Source organism: Salvelinus fontinalis, unplaced genomic scaffold (genome assembly GCF_029448725.1).
Source record: "Salvelinus fontinalis isolate EN_2023a unplaced genomic scaffold, ASM2944872v1 scaffold_0577, whole genome shotgun sequence".
NCBI lineage: Eukaryota > Metazoa > Chordata > Actinopteri > Salmoniformes > Salmonidae > Salvelinus > Salvelinus fontinalis.
Genome location: NW_026600786.1, coordinates 716 through 16,411, shown reverse-complemented (window position 1 = coordinate 16,411; position 15,696 = coordinate 716). Strand labels below are relative to the sequence as shown.

The window sequence follows — 15,696 nt, the reverse complement described above, 5'->3', positions numbered from 1 at the left end:
GGGACACCAAGACATGGAAGGGGCCTGTTTATCCACTAGACAGGACACATGAACAGGGAAGGGGCCTGTTTATCCACTAGACAGGACACTAAGACAGGGAAGGGGCCTGTTTATCCACTAGACAGGGCACCAGGACAGGGAAGGGGCCTGTTTATCCACTAGACGGGACACCAAGACAGGGAAGGGGCCTGTTTATCCACTAGACGGGACAACAAGACAGGGAAGGGAACTGTTTATCCACTAGACGGGACAACAAGACATGGAAGGGGCCTGTTTATCCAGTAGACAGGACACCAGGACAGGGAAGGGAACTGTTTATCCACTAGACGGGACACCAGGACAGGGAAGGGGCCTGTTTATCCAATAGACGGGACAACAAGGCAGGGAAGGGACCTGTTTATCCACTAGACAGGACAACAAGACAGGGAAGGGGCCTGTTTATCCACTAGACGGGACACCAGGACAGGGAAGGGGCCTGTTTATCCACTAGACAGGACACCAAGACAAGGAATGGACCTGTTTATCCACTAGACAGGACACAAGAACAGGGAAGGGGCCTGTTTATCCACTAGACGGGACACCAGGACAGGGAAGGGGCCTGTTTATCCACTAGACAGGACACCAGGACATGGTAAGGGGCCTGTTTATCCAGTAGACAGGACACCAGGACATGGTAAGGGGCCTGTTTATCCAGTAGACAGGACACCAGGACATGGGAAGGGGCCTGTTTATCCACTAGACAGGGCACCAGGACAGGGAAGGGACCTGTTTATCCAGTAGACAGGACACCAGGACAGGGAAGGGGCCTGTTTATCCACTAGACTGGACACAAAGACATGGAAGGGGCCTGTTTATCCACTGGACAGGACACAAGAACAGGGAAGGGGCCTGTTTATCCACTAGACAGGACACTAAGACAGGGAAGGTGCCTGTTTATCCACTAGACAGGGCACCAGGACAGGGAAGGGGCCTGTTTATCCACTAGACGGGACAACAAGACAGGGAAGGGGCCTGTTTATCCACTAGACGGGACACCAAGACAGGGAAGGGGCCTGTTTATCCACTAGACAGGGCACCAGGACAGGGAAGGGACCTGTTTATCCACTAGACAGGACACCAGGACAGGGAAGGGACCTGTTTATCCACTAGACAGGGCACCAGGACAGGGAAGGGACCTGTTTATCCAGTAGACAGGACACCAGGACAGGGAAGGGGCCTGTTTATCCACTAGACGGGACACCAGGACAGGGAAGGGGCCTGTTTATCCACTAGACGGGACACCAAGACAGGGAAGGGGCCTGTTTATCCACTAGACAGGGCACCAGGACAGGGAAGGGACCTTTTTATCCACTAGACAGGGCACCAGGACAGGGAAGGGACCTGTTTATCCAGTAGACAGGACACCAGGACAGGGAAGGGGCCTGTTTATCCACTAGACGGGACACCAGGACAGGGAAGGGGCCTGTTTATCCACTAGACGGGGCACCAGGACAGGGAAGGGGCCTGTTTATCCACTAGACAGGACACCAGGACAGGGAAGGGACCTGTTTATCCACTAGATAGGACACAAAGACAGGGAAGGGGCCTGTTTATCCACTAGACAGGGCACCAGGACAGGGAAGGGACCTGTTTATCCAGTAGACAGGACACCAGGACAGGAAAGGGGCCTGTTTATCCACTAGACGGGACACCAAGACATGGAAGGGGCCTGTTTATCCACTAGACAGGACACAAGAACAGGGAAGGGGCCTGTTTATCCACTAGACGGGACACCAAGACATGGAAGGGGCCTGTTTATCCACTAGACAGGACACCAGGACAGGGAAGGGGCCTGTTTATCCACTAGACGGGACACCAGGACAGGGAAGGGGCCTGTTTATCCACTAGAAGGGGCACCAGGACAGGGAAGGGGCCTGTTTATCCACTAGACAGGACACCAGGACAGGGAAGGGACCTGTTTATCCACTAGATAGGACACAAAGACAGGGAAGGGGCCTGTTTATCCACTAGACAGGGCACCAGGACAGGGAAGGGACCTGTTTATCCAGTAGACAGGACACCAGGACAGGAAAGGGGCCTGTTTATCCACTAGACGGGACACCAAGACATGGAAGGGGCCTGTTTATCCACTAGACAGGACACAAGAACAGGGAAGGGGCCTGTTTATCCACTAGACAGGACACTAAGACAGGGAAGGGGCCTGTTTATCCACTAGACGGGACAACAAGACAGGGAAGGGACCTGTTTATCCACTAGACGGGACACCAAGACAGGGAAGGGGCCTGTTCTTTCACTAGACAGGGCACCAGGACAGGGAAGGGACCTGTTTATCCAGTAGACAGGACACCAGGACAGGGAAGGGGCCTGTTTATCCACTAGACGGGACACCAGGACAGGGAAGGGCCTGTTTATCCACTAGAAGGGGCACCAGGACAGGGAAGGGGCCTGTTTATCCACTAGACAGGACACCAGGACAGGGAAGGGACCTGTTTATCCACTAGATGGGACACAAAGACAGGGAAGGGGCCTGTTTATCCACTAGACAGGGCACCAGGACAGGGAAGGGACCTGTTTATCCAGTAGACAGGACACCAGGACAGGAAAGGGGCCTGTTTATCCACTAGACGGGACACCAAGACATGGAAGGGGCCTGTTTATCCACTAGACAGGACACATGAACAGGGAAGGGGCCTGTTTATCCACTAGACAGGACACTAAGACAGGGAAGGGGCCTGTTTATCCACTAGACAGGGCACCAGGACAGGGAAGGGGCCTGTTTATCCACTAGACGGGACACCAAGACAGGGAAGGGGCCTGTTTATCCACTAGACGGGACAACAAGACAGGGAAGGGAACTGTTTATCCACTAGACGGGACAACAAGACATGGAAGGGGCCTGTTTATCCAGTAGACAGGACACCAGGACAGGGAAGGGAACTGTTTATCCACTAGACGGGACACCAGGACAGGGAAGGGGCCTGTTTATCCAATAGACGGGACAACAAGGCAGGGAAGGGACCTGTTTATCCACTAGACAGGACAACAAGACAGGGAAGGGGCCTGTTTATCCACTAGACGGGACACCGGGACAGGGAAGGGGCCTGTTTATCCACTAGACAGGACACCAAGACAAGGAAGGGACCTGTTTATCCACTAGACAGGACACAAGAACAGGGAAGGGGCCTGTTTATCCACTAGACGGGACACCAGGACAGGGAAGGGGCCTGTTTATCCACTAGACAGGACACCAGGACATGGTAAGGGGCCTGTTTATCCAGTAGACAGGACACCAGGACATGGTAAGGGGCCTGTTTATCCAGTAGACAGGACACCAGGACATGGGAAGGGGCCTGTTTATCCACTAGACAGGGCACCAGGACAGGGAAGGGACCTGTTTATCCAGTAGACAGGACACCAGGACAGGGAAGGGGCCTGTTTATCCACTAGACTGGACACAAAGACATGGAAGGGGCCTGTTTATCCACTGGACAGGACACAAGAACAGGGAAGGGGCCTGTTTATCCACTAGACAGGACACTAAGACAGGGAAGGTGCCTGTTTATCCACTAGACAGGGCACCAGGACAGGGAAGGGGCCTGTTTATCCACTAGACGGGACAACAAGACAGGGAAGGGGCCTGTTTATCCACTAGACGGGACACCAAGACAGGGAAGGGGCCTGTTTATCCACTAGACAGGGCACCAGGACAGGGAAGGGACCTGTTTATCCACTAGACAGGACACCAGGACAGGGAAGGGACCTGTTTATCCACTAGACAGGGCACCAGGACAGGGAAGGGACCTGTTTATCCAGTAGACAGGACACCAGGACAGGGAAGGGGCCTGTTTATCCACTAGACGGGACACCAGGACAGGGAAGGGGCCTGTTTATCCACTAGACGGGACACCAAGACAGGGAAGGGGCCTGTTTATCCACTAAACAGGGCACCAGGACAGGGAAGGGACCTTTTTATCCACTAGACAGGGCACCAGGACAGGGAAGGGACCTGTTTATCCAGTAGACAGGACACCAGGACAGGGAAGGGGCCTGTTTATCCACTAGACGGGACACCAGGACAGGGAAGGGGCCTGTTTATCCACTAGACGGGGCACCAGGACAGGGAAGGGGCCTGTTTATCCACTAGACAGGACACCAGGACAGGGAAGGGACCTGTTTATCCACTAGATAGGACACAAAGACAGGGAAGGGGCCTGTTTATCCACTAGACAGGGCACCAGGACAGGGAAGGGACCTGTTTATCCAGTAGACAGGACACCAGGACAGGAAAGGGGCCTGTTTATCCACTAGACGGGACACCAAGACATGGAAGGGGCCTGTTTATCCACTAGACAGGACACAAGAACAGGGAAGGGGCCTGTTTATCCACTAGACGGGACACCAAGACATGGAAGGGGCCTGTTTATCCACTAGACAGGACACCAGGACAGGGAAGGGGCCTGTTTATCCACTAGACGGGACACCAGGACAGGGAAGGGGCCTGTTTATCCACTAGAAGGGGCACCAGGACAGGGAAGGGGCCTGTTTATCCACTAGACAGGACACCAGGACAGGGAAGGGACCTGTTTATCCACTAGATAGGACACAAAGACAGGGAAGGGGCCTGTTTATCCACTAGACAGGGCACCAGGACAGGGAAGGGACCTGTTTATCCAGTAGACAGGACACCAGGACAGGAAAGGGGCCTGTTTATCCACTAGACGGGACACCAAGACATGGAAGGGGCCTGTTTATCCACTAGACAGGACACAAGAACAGGGAAGGGGCCTGTTTATCCACTAGACAGGACACTAAGACAGGGAAGGGGCCTGTTTATCCACTAGACAGGGCACCAGGACAGGGAAGGGGCCTGTTTATCCACTAGACGGGACACCAAGACAGGGAAGGGGCCTGTTTATCCACTAGACGGGACAACAAGACAGGGAAGGGAACTGTTTATCCACTAGACAGGACAACAAGACATGGAAGGGGCCCGTTTATCCAGTAGACAGGACACCAGGACAGGGAAGGGAACTGTTTACCCACTAGACGGGACACCAGGACAGGGAAGGGGCCTGTTTATCCAATAGACGGGACAACAAGGCAGGGAAGGGACCTGTTTATCCACTAGACAGGACAACAAGACAGGGAAGGGGCCTGTTTATCCACTATACGGGACACCAGTACAGGGAAGGGGCCTGTTTATCCACTAGACAGGACACCAAGACAAGGAAGGGACCTGTTTATCCACTAGACAGGACACAAGAACAGGGAAGGGGCCTGTTTATCCACTAGACGGGACACCAGGACAGGGAAGGGGCCTGTTTATCCACTAGACAGGACACCAGGACATGGTAAGGGGCCTGTTTATCCAGTAGACAGGACACCAGGACATGGTAAGGGGCCTGTTTATCCAGTAGACAGGACACCAGGACAGGGAAGGGGCCTGTTTATCCACTAGACAGGGCACCAGGACAGGGAAGGGACCTGTTTATCCAGTAGACAGGACACCAGGACAGGGAAGGGGCCTGTTTATCCACTAGACGGGACACCAAGACATGGAAGGGGCCTGTTTATCCACTAGACAGGACACAAGAACAGGGAAGGGGCCTGTTTATCCACTAGACAGGACACTAAGACAGGGAAGGGACCTGTTTATCCACTAGACAGGGCACCAGGACAGGGAAGGGGCCTGTTTATCCACTAGACGGGACAACAAGACAGGGAAGGGGCCTGTTTATCCACTAGACGGGACACCAAGACAGGGAAGGGGCCTGTTTATCCACTAGACAGGGCACCAGGACAGGGAAGGGACCTGTTTATCCAGTAGACAGGACACCAGGACAGGGAAGGGGCCTGTTTATCCACTAGACGGGACACCAGGACAGGGAAGGGGCCTGTTTATCCACTAGACGGGGCACCAGGACAGGGAAGGGGCCTGTTTATCCACTAGACAGGACACCAGGACAGGGAAGGGACCTGTTTATCCACTAGATAGGACACAAAGACAGGGAAGGGGCCTGTTTATCCACTAGACAGGGCACCAGGACAGGGAAGGGACCTGTTTATCCAGTAGACAGGACACCAGGACAGGAAAGGGGCCTGTTTATCCACTAGACGGGACACCAAGACATGGAAGGGGCCTGTTTATCCACTAGACAGGACACAAGAACAGGGAAGGGGCCTGTTTATCCACTAGACGGGACACCAAGACATGGAAGGGGCCTGTTTATCCACTAGACAGGACACCAGGACAGGGAAGGGGCCTGTTTATCCACTAGACGGGACACCAAGACATGGAAGGGGCCTGTTTATCCACTAGACAGGACACAAGAACAGGGAAGGGGCCTGTTTATCCACTAGACAGGACACTAAGACAGGGAAGGGGCCTGTTTATCCACTAGACGGGACAACAAGACAGGGAAGGGACCTGTTTATCCACTAGACGGGACACCAAGACAGGGAAGGGGCCTGTTCTTTCACTAGACAGGGCACCAGGACAGGGAAGGGACCTGTTTATCCAGTAGACAGGACACCAGGACAGGGAAGGGGCCTGTTTATCCACTAGACGGGACACCAGGACAGGGAAGGGCCTGTTTATCCACTAGAAGGGGCACCAGGACAGGGAAGGGGCCTGTTTATCCACTAGACAGGACACCAGGACAGGAAGGGACCTGTTTATCCACTAGATGGGACACAAAGACAGGGAAGGGGCCTGTTTATCCACTAGACAGGGCACCAGGACAGGGAAGGGACCTGTTTATCCAGTAGACAGGACACCAGAACAGGGAAGGGGCCTGTTTATCCACTAGACGGGACACCAGGACAGGGAAGGGGCCTGTTTATCCACTAGACAGGACACCAGGACATGGTAAGGGGCCTGTTTATCCAGTAGACAGGACACCAGGACATGGTAAGGGGCCTGTTTATCCACTAGACAGGGCACCAGGACAGGGAAGGGACCTGTTTATCCAGTAGACAGGACACCAGGACAGGGAAGGGGCCTGTTTATCCACTAGACGGGACACCAAGACATGGAAGGGGCCTGTTTATCCACTAGACAGGACACAAGAACAGGGAAGGGGCCTGTTTATCCACTAGACAGGACACTAAGACAGGGAAGGGACCTGTTTATCCACTAGACAGGGCACCAGGACAGGGAAGGGGCCTGTTTATCCACTAGACGGGACAACAAGACAGGGAAGGGGCCTGTTTATCCACTAGACGGGACACCAAGACAGGGAAGGGGCCTGTTTATCCACTCGACAGGGCACCAGGACAGGGAAGGGACCTGTTTATCCAGTAGACAGGACACCAGGACAGGGAAGGGGCCTGTTTATCCACTAGACGGGACACCAGGACAGGGAAGGGGCCTGTTTATCCACTAGACGGGGCACCAGGACAGGGAAGGGGCCTGTTTATCCACTAGACAGGACACCAGGACAGGGAAGGGGCCTGTTTATCCACTAGATAGGACACAAAGACAGGGAAGGGGCCTGTTTATCCACTAGACAGGGCACCAGGACAGGGAAGGGACCTGTTTATCCAGTAGACAGGACACCAGGACAGGAAAGGGGCCTGTTTATCCACTAGACGGGACACCAAGACATGGAAGGGGCCTGTTTATCCACTAGACAGGACACAAGAACAGGGAAGGGGCCTGTTTATCCACTAGACGGGACACCAAGACATGGAAGGGGCCTGTTTATCCACTAGACAGGACACCAGGACAGGGAAGGGGCCTGTTTATCCACTAGACGGGACACCAAGACATGGAAGGGGCCTGTTTATCCACTAGACAGGACACAAGAACAGGGAAGGGGCCTGTTTATCCACTAGACAGGACACTAAGACAGGGAAGGGGCCTGTTTATCCACTAGACGGGACAACAAGACAGGGAAGGGACCTGTTTATCCACTAGACGGGACACCAAGACAGGGAAGGGGCCTGTTCTTTCACTAGACAGGGCACCAGGACAGGGAAGGGACCTGTTTATCCAGTAGACAGGACACCAGGACAGGGAAGGGGCCTGTTTATCCACTAGACGGGACACCAGGACAGGGAAGGGCCTGTTTATCCACTAGAAGGGGCACCAGGACAGGGAAGGGGCCTGTTTATCCACTAGACAGGACACCAGGACAGGGAAGGGACCTGTTTATCCACTAGATGGGACACAAAGACAGGGAAGGGGCCTGTTTATCCACTAGACAGGGCACCAGGACAGGGAAGGGACCTGTTTATCCAGTAGACAGGACACCAGGACAGGAAAGGGGCCTGTTTATCCACTAGACGGGACACCAAGACATGGAAGGGGCCTGTTTATCCACTAGACAGGACACAAGAACAGGGAAGGGGCCTGTTTATCCACTAGACAGGACACTAAGACAGGGAAGGGGCCTGTTTATCCACTAGACAGGGCACCAGGACAGGGAAGGGGCCTGTTTATCCACTAGACGGGACACCAAGACAGGGAAGGGGCCTGTTTATCCACTAGACGGGACAACAAGACAGGGAAGGGAACTGTTTATCCACTAGACGGGACAACAAGGCATGGAAGGGGCCTGTTTATCCAGTAGACAGGACACCAGGACAGGGAAGGGAACTGTTTATCCACTAGACGGGACACCAGGACAGGGAAGGGGCCTGTTTATCCAATAGACGGGACAACAAGGCAGGGAAGGGACCTGTTTATCCACTAGACAGGACAACAAGACAGGGAAGGGGCCTGTTTATCCACTAGACGGGACACCAGGACAGGGAAGGGGCCTGTTTATCCACTAGACAGGACACCAAGACAAGGAAGGGACCTGTTTATCCACTAGACAGGACACAAGAACAGGGAAGGGGCCTGTTTATCCACTAGACGGGACACCAGGACAGGGAAGGGGCCTGTTTATCCACTAGACAGGACACCAGGACATGGTAAGGGGCCTGTTTATCCAGTAGACAGGACACCAGGACATGGTAAGGGGCCTGTTTATCCAGTAGACAGGACACCAGGACATGGGAAGGGGCCTGTTTATCCACTAGACAGGGCACCAGGACAGGGAAGGGACCTGTTTATCCAGTAGACAGGACACCAGGACAGGGAAGGGGCCTGTTTATCCACTAGACTGGACACAAAGACATGGAAGGGGCCTGTTTATCCACTGGACAGGACACAAGAACAGGGAAGGGGCCTGTTTATCCACTAGACAGGACACTAAGACAGGGAAGGTGCCTGTTTATCCACTAGACAGGGCACCAGGACAGGGAAGGGGCCTGTTTATCCACTAGACGGGACAACAAGACAGGGAAGGGGCCTGTTTATCCACTAGACGGGACACCAAGACAGGGAAGGGGCCTGTTTATCCACTAGACAGGGCACCAGGACAGGGAAGGGACCTGTTTATCCACTAGACAGGACACCAGGACAGGGAAGGGACCTGTTTATCCACTAGATAGGACACAAAGACAGGGAAGGGGCCTGTTTATCCACTAGACAGGGCACCAGGACAGGGAAGGGACCTGTTTATCCAGTAGACAGGACACCAGGACAGGAAAGGGGCCTGTTTATCCACTAGACGGGACACCAAGACATGGAAGGGGCCTGTTTATCCACTAGACAGGACACAAGAACAGGGAAGGGGCCTGTTTATCCACTAGACAGGACACCAAGACAGGGAAGGGGCCTGTTTATCCACTAGACAGGGCACCAGGACAGGGAAGGGGCCTGTTTATCCACTAGACGGGACAACAAGACAGGGAAGGGGCCTGTTTATCCACTAGACGGGACACCAAGACAGGGAAGGGGCCTGTTTATCCACTAGACGGGACAACAAGACAGGGAAGGGAACTGTTTATCCACTAGACGGGACAACAAGACATGGAAGGGGCCTGTTTATCCAGTAGACAGGACACCAGGACAGGGAAGGGAACTGTTTATCCACTAGACGGGACACCAGGACAGGGAAGGGGCCTGTTTATCCAATAGACGGGACAACAAGACAGGGAAGGGACCTGTTTATCCACTAGACAGGACAACAAGACAGGGAAGGGGCCTGTTTATCCACTAGACAGGACACCAAGACAACGAAGGGACCTGTTTATCCACTAGACAGGACACATGAACAGGAAGGGGCCTGTTTATCCACTAGACGGGACACCAGGACAGGGAAGGGGCCTGTTTATCCACTAGACAGGACACCAGGACATGGTAAGGGGCCTGTTTATCCAGTAGACAGGACACCAGGACATGGGAAGGGGCAGGATGACATTAGACAAGGAGAGTTTGTCATGGACTCATTAGGCTACATTCTTAATGGAATCTGAACCCTTTTTTGGGAGTGGGGAACCGTAGAGTCAAAGGTACTGTGTGAAGAGTGTTTAGGTATATTGGTGTAGTTCTGTGCTTTTTTGGCACTTGGTTTAGGCCTTAGTTAATTAGTAACAAAGATTGTTACTATTGTACTCTACTACATAGGTTCGACAGATTTAGGCCGAAAATCTGTATTAAACTATTTTCAAATTGGAATCAGGTTATATGAAAAATAGACTATCCATTGAGATAAAAAATAAATAATGTGTGAATGAGTGTCGAAAGTACAACGACTAAACCCCCCCCCCCCCCCCCTCCCCCTCCCAGTGTTCCTGGACAAGCAGGAGGCCAGTGAAGTGATCACCCTGTCCCGCCAGAAGAGGGCCAACGTGGGCAACGAGGAGAGCCTACTCCCTGCCAACCTGGAGAGGGAGTGTCTGGAGGAGGTCTGCAACTACGAGGAGGCCAGAGAGATCTTCCAGGACTCCTACCGCACGGTGGGCCAATGCTCCCTCTTCCCACTGAGCAGATTTCTTTCCTCACACCTCCCTCTATTAGACTCCCTTCTTTCCTCACCTCCTTCAGCTCATCCTTCCTTTTCTCACCTCAAAGGTCCTCTTTAACAACCTCCAAACCTTCCTCCTTTCCTTGTCTCTCTGCACTCATCTCCTTTTTTTAATCTCTCTTCTTGCTTCTGATGATTCTGTAGACATGTTGAATCAAACTGACAGTGAACTCCTGATGATTCTGTAGACATGTTGAATCAAACTGACAGTGAACTCCTGATGATTCTGTAGACATTTTGAATCAAACTGACAGTGAACTCCTGATGATTCTGTAGACATGTTGAATCAAACTGACAGTGGACTCCTGATGATTCTGTAGACATGATGAATCAAACTGACAGTGGATTTTGTTTTGATGTTTCAGGATATCTTCTGGTCAGTCTACATAGGTAAGTGTAATGATTCTGGTCAGTCTACATAGGTAAGTGTAATGATTCTGGTCAGTCTACATAGGTAAGTGTAATGATTCTGGTCAGTCTACATAGGTAAGTGTAATGATTTTGACTGACGTTCTATTGGAACATAGAGTACTTAGTCTTTTAGGTTACCACTCAGTTGAAATCCATGTGATTTGGTGTGACAGTTAAAATAGCTTCACCCAAGAACATGTGTGTTAGTGAATGTACCATTTGACAGGCTGTGTTGTTAACCCTGTGTGTGTACAGATGGGGACCAGTGTGCAGAGAAGCCGTGTAAGAATGGAGCCATGTGCTCAGACAGCGTGGGGGGATATGACTGTGTCTGCAAGTCAGGCTTCTTTGGAGTCCACTGCGAGACAGGTGAGCGACGTGAAGGTCCCAACACCGAGTTGATGGGGAACTCATGTTGTAAAAAAAACATCAACAGTGAAGAAGCCTACATGTTTTTTAATTAAGTTTCCAAATAACAAATTCAACAAATCCGTAATTATTTCAAATCTTTCTATGGATCCACTAACTGTGCTGTCGAAATTTGAAATATGCCTAATCTTAATCCTCTCATCTCTCCCTCCTGTCTCTCCCCCTTTCTCTCTCCCCCTCTCTGTCTCTCTCTCTCTGTGTGATTGTAGATCAGACAGTGTGTATGTTGGATAAGACCAAGGGCTGCAGTCAGTTCTGTAAGCCAGGATACCAGTCCTATGAGTGTTCCTGTGCCCGTGGCTGGAAACTAGAGGAGAAGGAGAGGGTGAAGTGTATTCCTGCAGGTCAGTGACCATATACTACTATGCTACACTATACTTTGCTATCCTATATGTTAAGCGATTCTGTACTGTACTATGCTATTCTAGCCTCATCCTGATCTCGCTAGCGGATAGTGAAACAGAATGTAAGCTTACTAGATCAGGATGGTTCGTACGAGGCTAATGCTATGCTATACTAGATACTAAACTATACTCAGTAATTCTCTCTCCCTCCATCCCTCTCTCAGTGACATTCCCCTGTGGGAAGGTGAACAGCCTAAGCCAGTGGACAAAGAGGCAGTCAGCCAACATCGCCAGCAACTTTGAGGGACTAGCCTGCAACTCTGGAGAGTGTCCCTGGCAGGTAGGAAAACACACACCACTATGAGGTACACACACACACACACAATTCAAACTAGGTACACACTGTCCACTGACAGGCGCTATTATGCTCTTCGATTCATTTTTCTCATGAAGTCAACCCCTCACTATCAAAGCTACAGCACATTAACCCAATATTCCCATAGTTGTGATAATGTATTTTGCTGTGTCATCTCTGCTGTATATTGTAACTGTTGTGTTGTCATTGTGCAGGCCATTCTGAAGAGTACAGAGTCTGTAGGGTTCTGTAGTGGTGTCATTCTGAAGGAGAACCTGGTTCTAACTACAGCCCAGTGTGCCCAGAAATACGTCAACTTCCAGGTGGCTGTTGGTGAGTGCTCATCATGGAGCATCATGTCCAGTCTACAGGCTCAGGCTCCACTGGTTGTGTGTGTGTGTGTGTGTGTGTGTGTGTGTGTGTGTGTGTGTGTGTGTGTGTGTGTGTGTGTGTGTGTGTGTGTGTGTGTGTGTGTGTGTGTGTGTGTGTGTGTGTGTGTGCGAGGGTATGTTTTTGATTTGCTTTACAGTTTGTGTTCCTTAATTGATTTTGAGTACTTCGTCCCTCCCCTCCCAGGCAAGCGCCAAACCGCATCTGAAGATGGCGAACAAACACTCTATGTCCAAGTCGTCCACGTCCACCCCCGCTACGTACCCGGTCGCCCTGACAACGACCTGGCCGTCCTCGAGCTCCGCGAGCGCATCGTCTATAAGAAATACGTGGTCGCTGCCTGCCTGCCCGAACGCGACTTTGCAGAGGTCGTCCTGATGACTGGCGAGTATCCGGCCGTGGTCACTGGCTGGAAGGACCCCGTGGACGCCACGGAGGTCCAAGGCCCGCTCACTCTCAACCATCTGGCGTATGAGCGTCTGCCCCAGTGTGTGGAGAGGCACCCAGGGTTGGTCACCAACAAGATGGGCTGTACGACGGTGAGACCCAAGGGGGACTGCATCCTGGGGCCGGGGAGTCCCATCCTATCTCTCCACAGGGAGGTGTTCTATCTGACCGGGGTGGTCTCCAGACCACCAGGGGCAGACTGTAGTCAGGGTTACATCTACCAGAAGGTGTCCCGTTTCCTGCTCTGGCTGCAGCCCCTCATGGACTCACGCTAAGGGGGCACTGAATCCCAAATCAACCCCTAGCCCCCACCCCCTATGCAGTAGGGTAGATCTGAGAGGATTGGAAAGATGTCCTTTAAGCTATATGGCGCCAATTCCCGTCTAGCCTATCTGAAGGCCAGATGGAGCTACCACCATATTGCTTATACCGGTCCAATCCTCTCAGATCTATGTAAGTGCTTTGTGACTAGGGGTTTGGGATTCAGGGGTAGTGATCAGGGGGGGGGGGGGTACAGGGAAGAAAGTGAGAGGTTGAGTGGGTTAGGAGAATAATTGTGAGGGTTGATGGTATTGGACAACGGCTTAAATGGATAGGAATTAGGGAAGACAAGACAGGGAGAACGGAGGTGACACTGTCAAGGAAATCAATAAATGGAGGATATTGTAATATTGGATAGAGGTGGAAAGGGATAGGGGTCATGTGGGAGGAGAAGAGGAGGGAGGGAAGAAAGCTGAACAGGGAGCATGATGAAGGGAAAACACAACGTAAAGGGAGTGCCAGAGAAAAAGGGGGAAATTGAGATGCATTCTGTTTGTGTAACATACCTTACTCTTATCTTAGGTCTTTTTTCATTGGAAGGGTCTGGTTGTCCATATGACTGATGTCTTTTGCTTAAATGATCCGTTGTCGTTTAATTAAAAAATATATATAATTAGGCCTATAAGTTGAATTCCATCTATCGTATAGTATATGAGTTGGGGGTACTTGAGAAGACTCATGAGACCATAGGCTTACTGGTAAAATGTACATGCAGAGGTATTTCAGGGGTTCTCTAGGCAAAGTAAAATTCTGTTGATGGTATAGTTAGCAAAAAAGGTTGGGAACCACTGCCCTAATGAACACAACCCACATCTGTGTAGTTCTCTGTTTATCCCACAAGGTGGCGGTCTTTTCATTCAAATACTATTGTATCATGTCCTACCAAATATAGTACCTGGCTGACTGCAGATAAACTAGGGGAACATTAAATAATGCAGCATGCGTGCTCTGTTGCTCTTGTCTTACTCTTAACTGATGTTCTTTTTTTGGAGAGAAGGGTTGGTAATTGCACTGTATACTTTTTAATGTTAATCACTTTACTAAGAATGTATTAATAAAAGTTCACCTCTGATCTGGTGTCAGTTTAATTAATTTCTGAGGAATATGGGTCAATTGAAGAGAAGGAAGAACAGAAGAGAGGGAAGACTACAGGTAGACTCTCTGTTCTGCAGTGCATTAAGGAGCATCTGCATCAAAGTAAATGTGTCACAATGACGACGAGTGAAGCCGTCTTTGACTTTGTAATGCCGTCAACTGTAGCCTACTTTGATCTCCAGCACCTTCTCAAAGCTGTTAAATGGATCAGAACCACTGCTTTTCCTGGTGGTGTAAATGACTTTCACTGGCATGCCGAGAGCAAGAAGCAGGAGACTCACACACAGATGTGGTGATCTATCTGTAATAGCTGGCATTTGAGTCTAGAGTGATCACTTCTACTCCCACTGCTACAGACGCTACATAATTTCACTATTGTGTCCAATATCAAGCTACCATCACAGCCACATTCCCCCCTAGTGTTGTTTGGCAACATTTTCCCACAATCCATTGCAAAGACACTACTCTCCAACTTCTACCAGCCTCCTTGGCGACCTCGGCCTGGTCCGGGACAGCTCCCAGCCTCCTGTGTAACCCAAGAAAGAGAGGTGGAGCAAGGGAAGAAAGACAAAGAAAAGAAAGGAGAGATGCCAAATTGCCAATAACAGAACCTTTCCTGACACTTTTGATCGGGCACTTGAAAAGGGAGTCGGAACACCCCTGCCAAAGCCTGGGGGCCCTCGCCGCTTTGGGGCCCTGGTTGCCATGGCATTCTCCTAGGAGATGTCTCCTGGCTCCAAAATATGCTCCCAGCTCCTTTAGCCTCTGTCCAATAGAGATGCATTTTGAGTGGAGCTCCTTCCTTCCTGTGCCTGGCCCCGTGTGCTGGCCCTGCCACATCCTTTCGCACCGCAGTCCTGAGACAAGCACACCAGTACTGCCCAGCCCTGCAGAGAAATGGGCAATATGTAGAAAACAACGAGGACACTTCAGGTGGATACACAGCAGTGTTGCCAGATTTAATTTACACTTTCACACAGAAACTGAGCAAAATTCCCACCAAATCTACTATAAGGCAGCGTTCACACAGGCAGCCCAATTATGA

The 15,696-nt window shown here is 51.4% G+C and overlaps 1 protein-coding gene across 1 annotated transcript in view; it reads left to right on the top strand.

The window, feature by feature from the left end:
- Positions 1-14,628, top strand: part of LOC129846526 (coagulation factor X-like) — a 75,806-nt gene extending 61,178 nt beyond the window's left edge. Inside the window, exons 3-9 of the mRNA XM_055914458.1 lie at positions 10,622-10,791; positions 11,225-11,249; positions 11,526-11,639; positions 11,909-12,043; positions 12,268-12,383; positions 12,614-12,731; positions 12,975-14,628. Of these exons, the coding sequence (XP_055770433.1) occupies positions 10,622-10,791; positions 11,225-11,249; positions 11,526-11,639; positions 11,909-12,043; positions 12,268-12,383; positions 12,614-12,731; positions 12,975-13,510 (1,214 nt within the window). The 3' untranslated portion in view covers positions 13,511-14,628. The remainder of the gene's footprint in view (positions 1-10,621; positions 10,792-11,224; positions 11,250-11,525; positions 11,640-11,908; positions 12,044-12,267; positions 12,384-12,613; positions 12,732-12,974) is intronic.
- Positions 14,629-15,696: the final 1,068 nt, after the last annotated feature.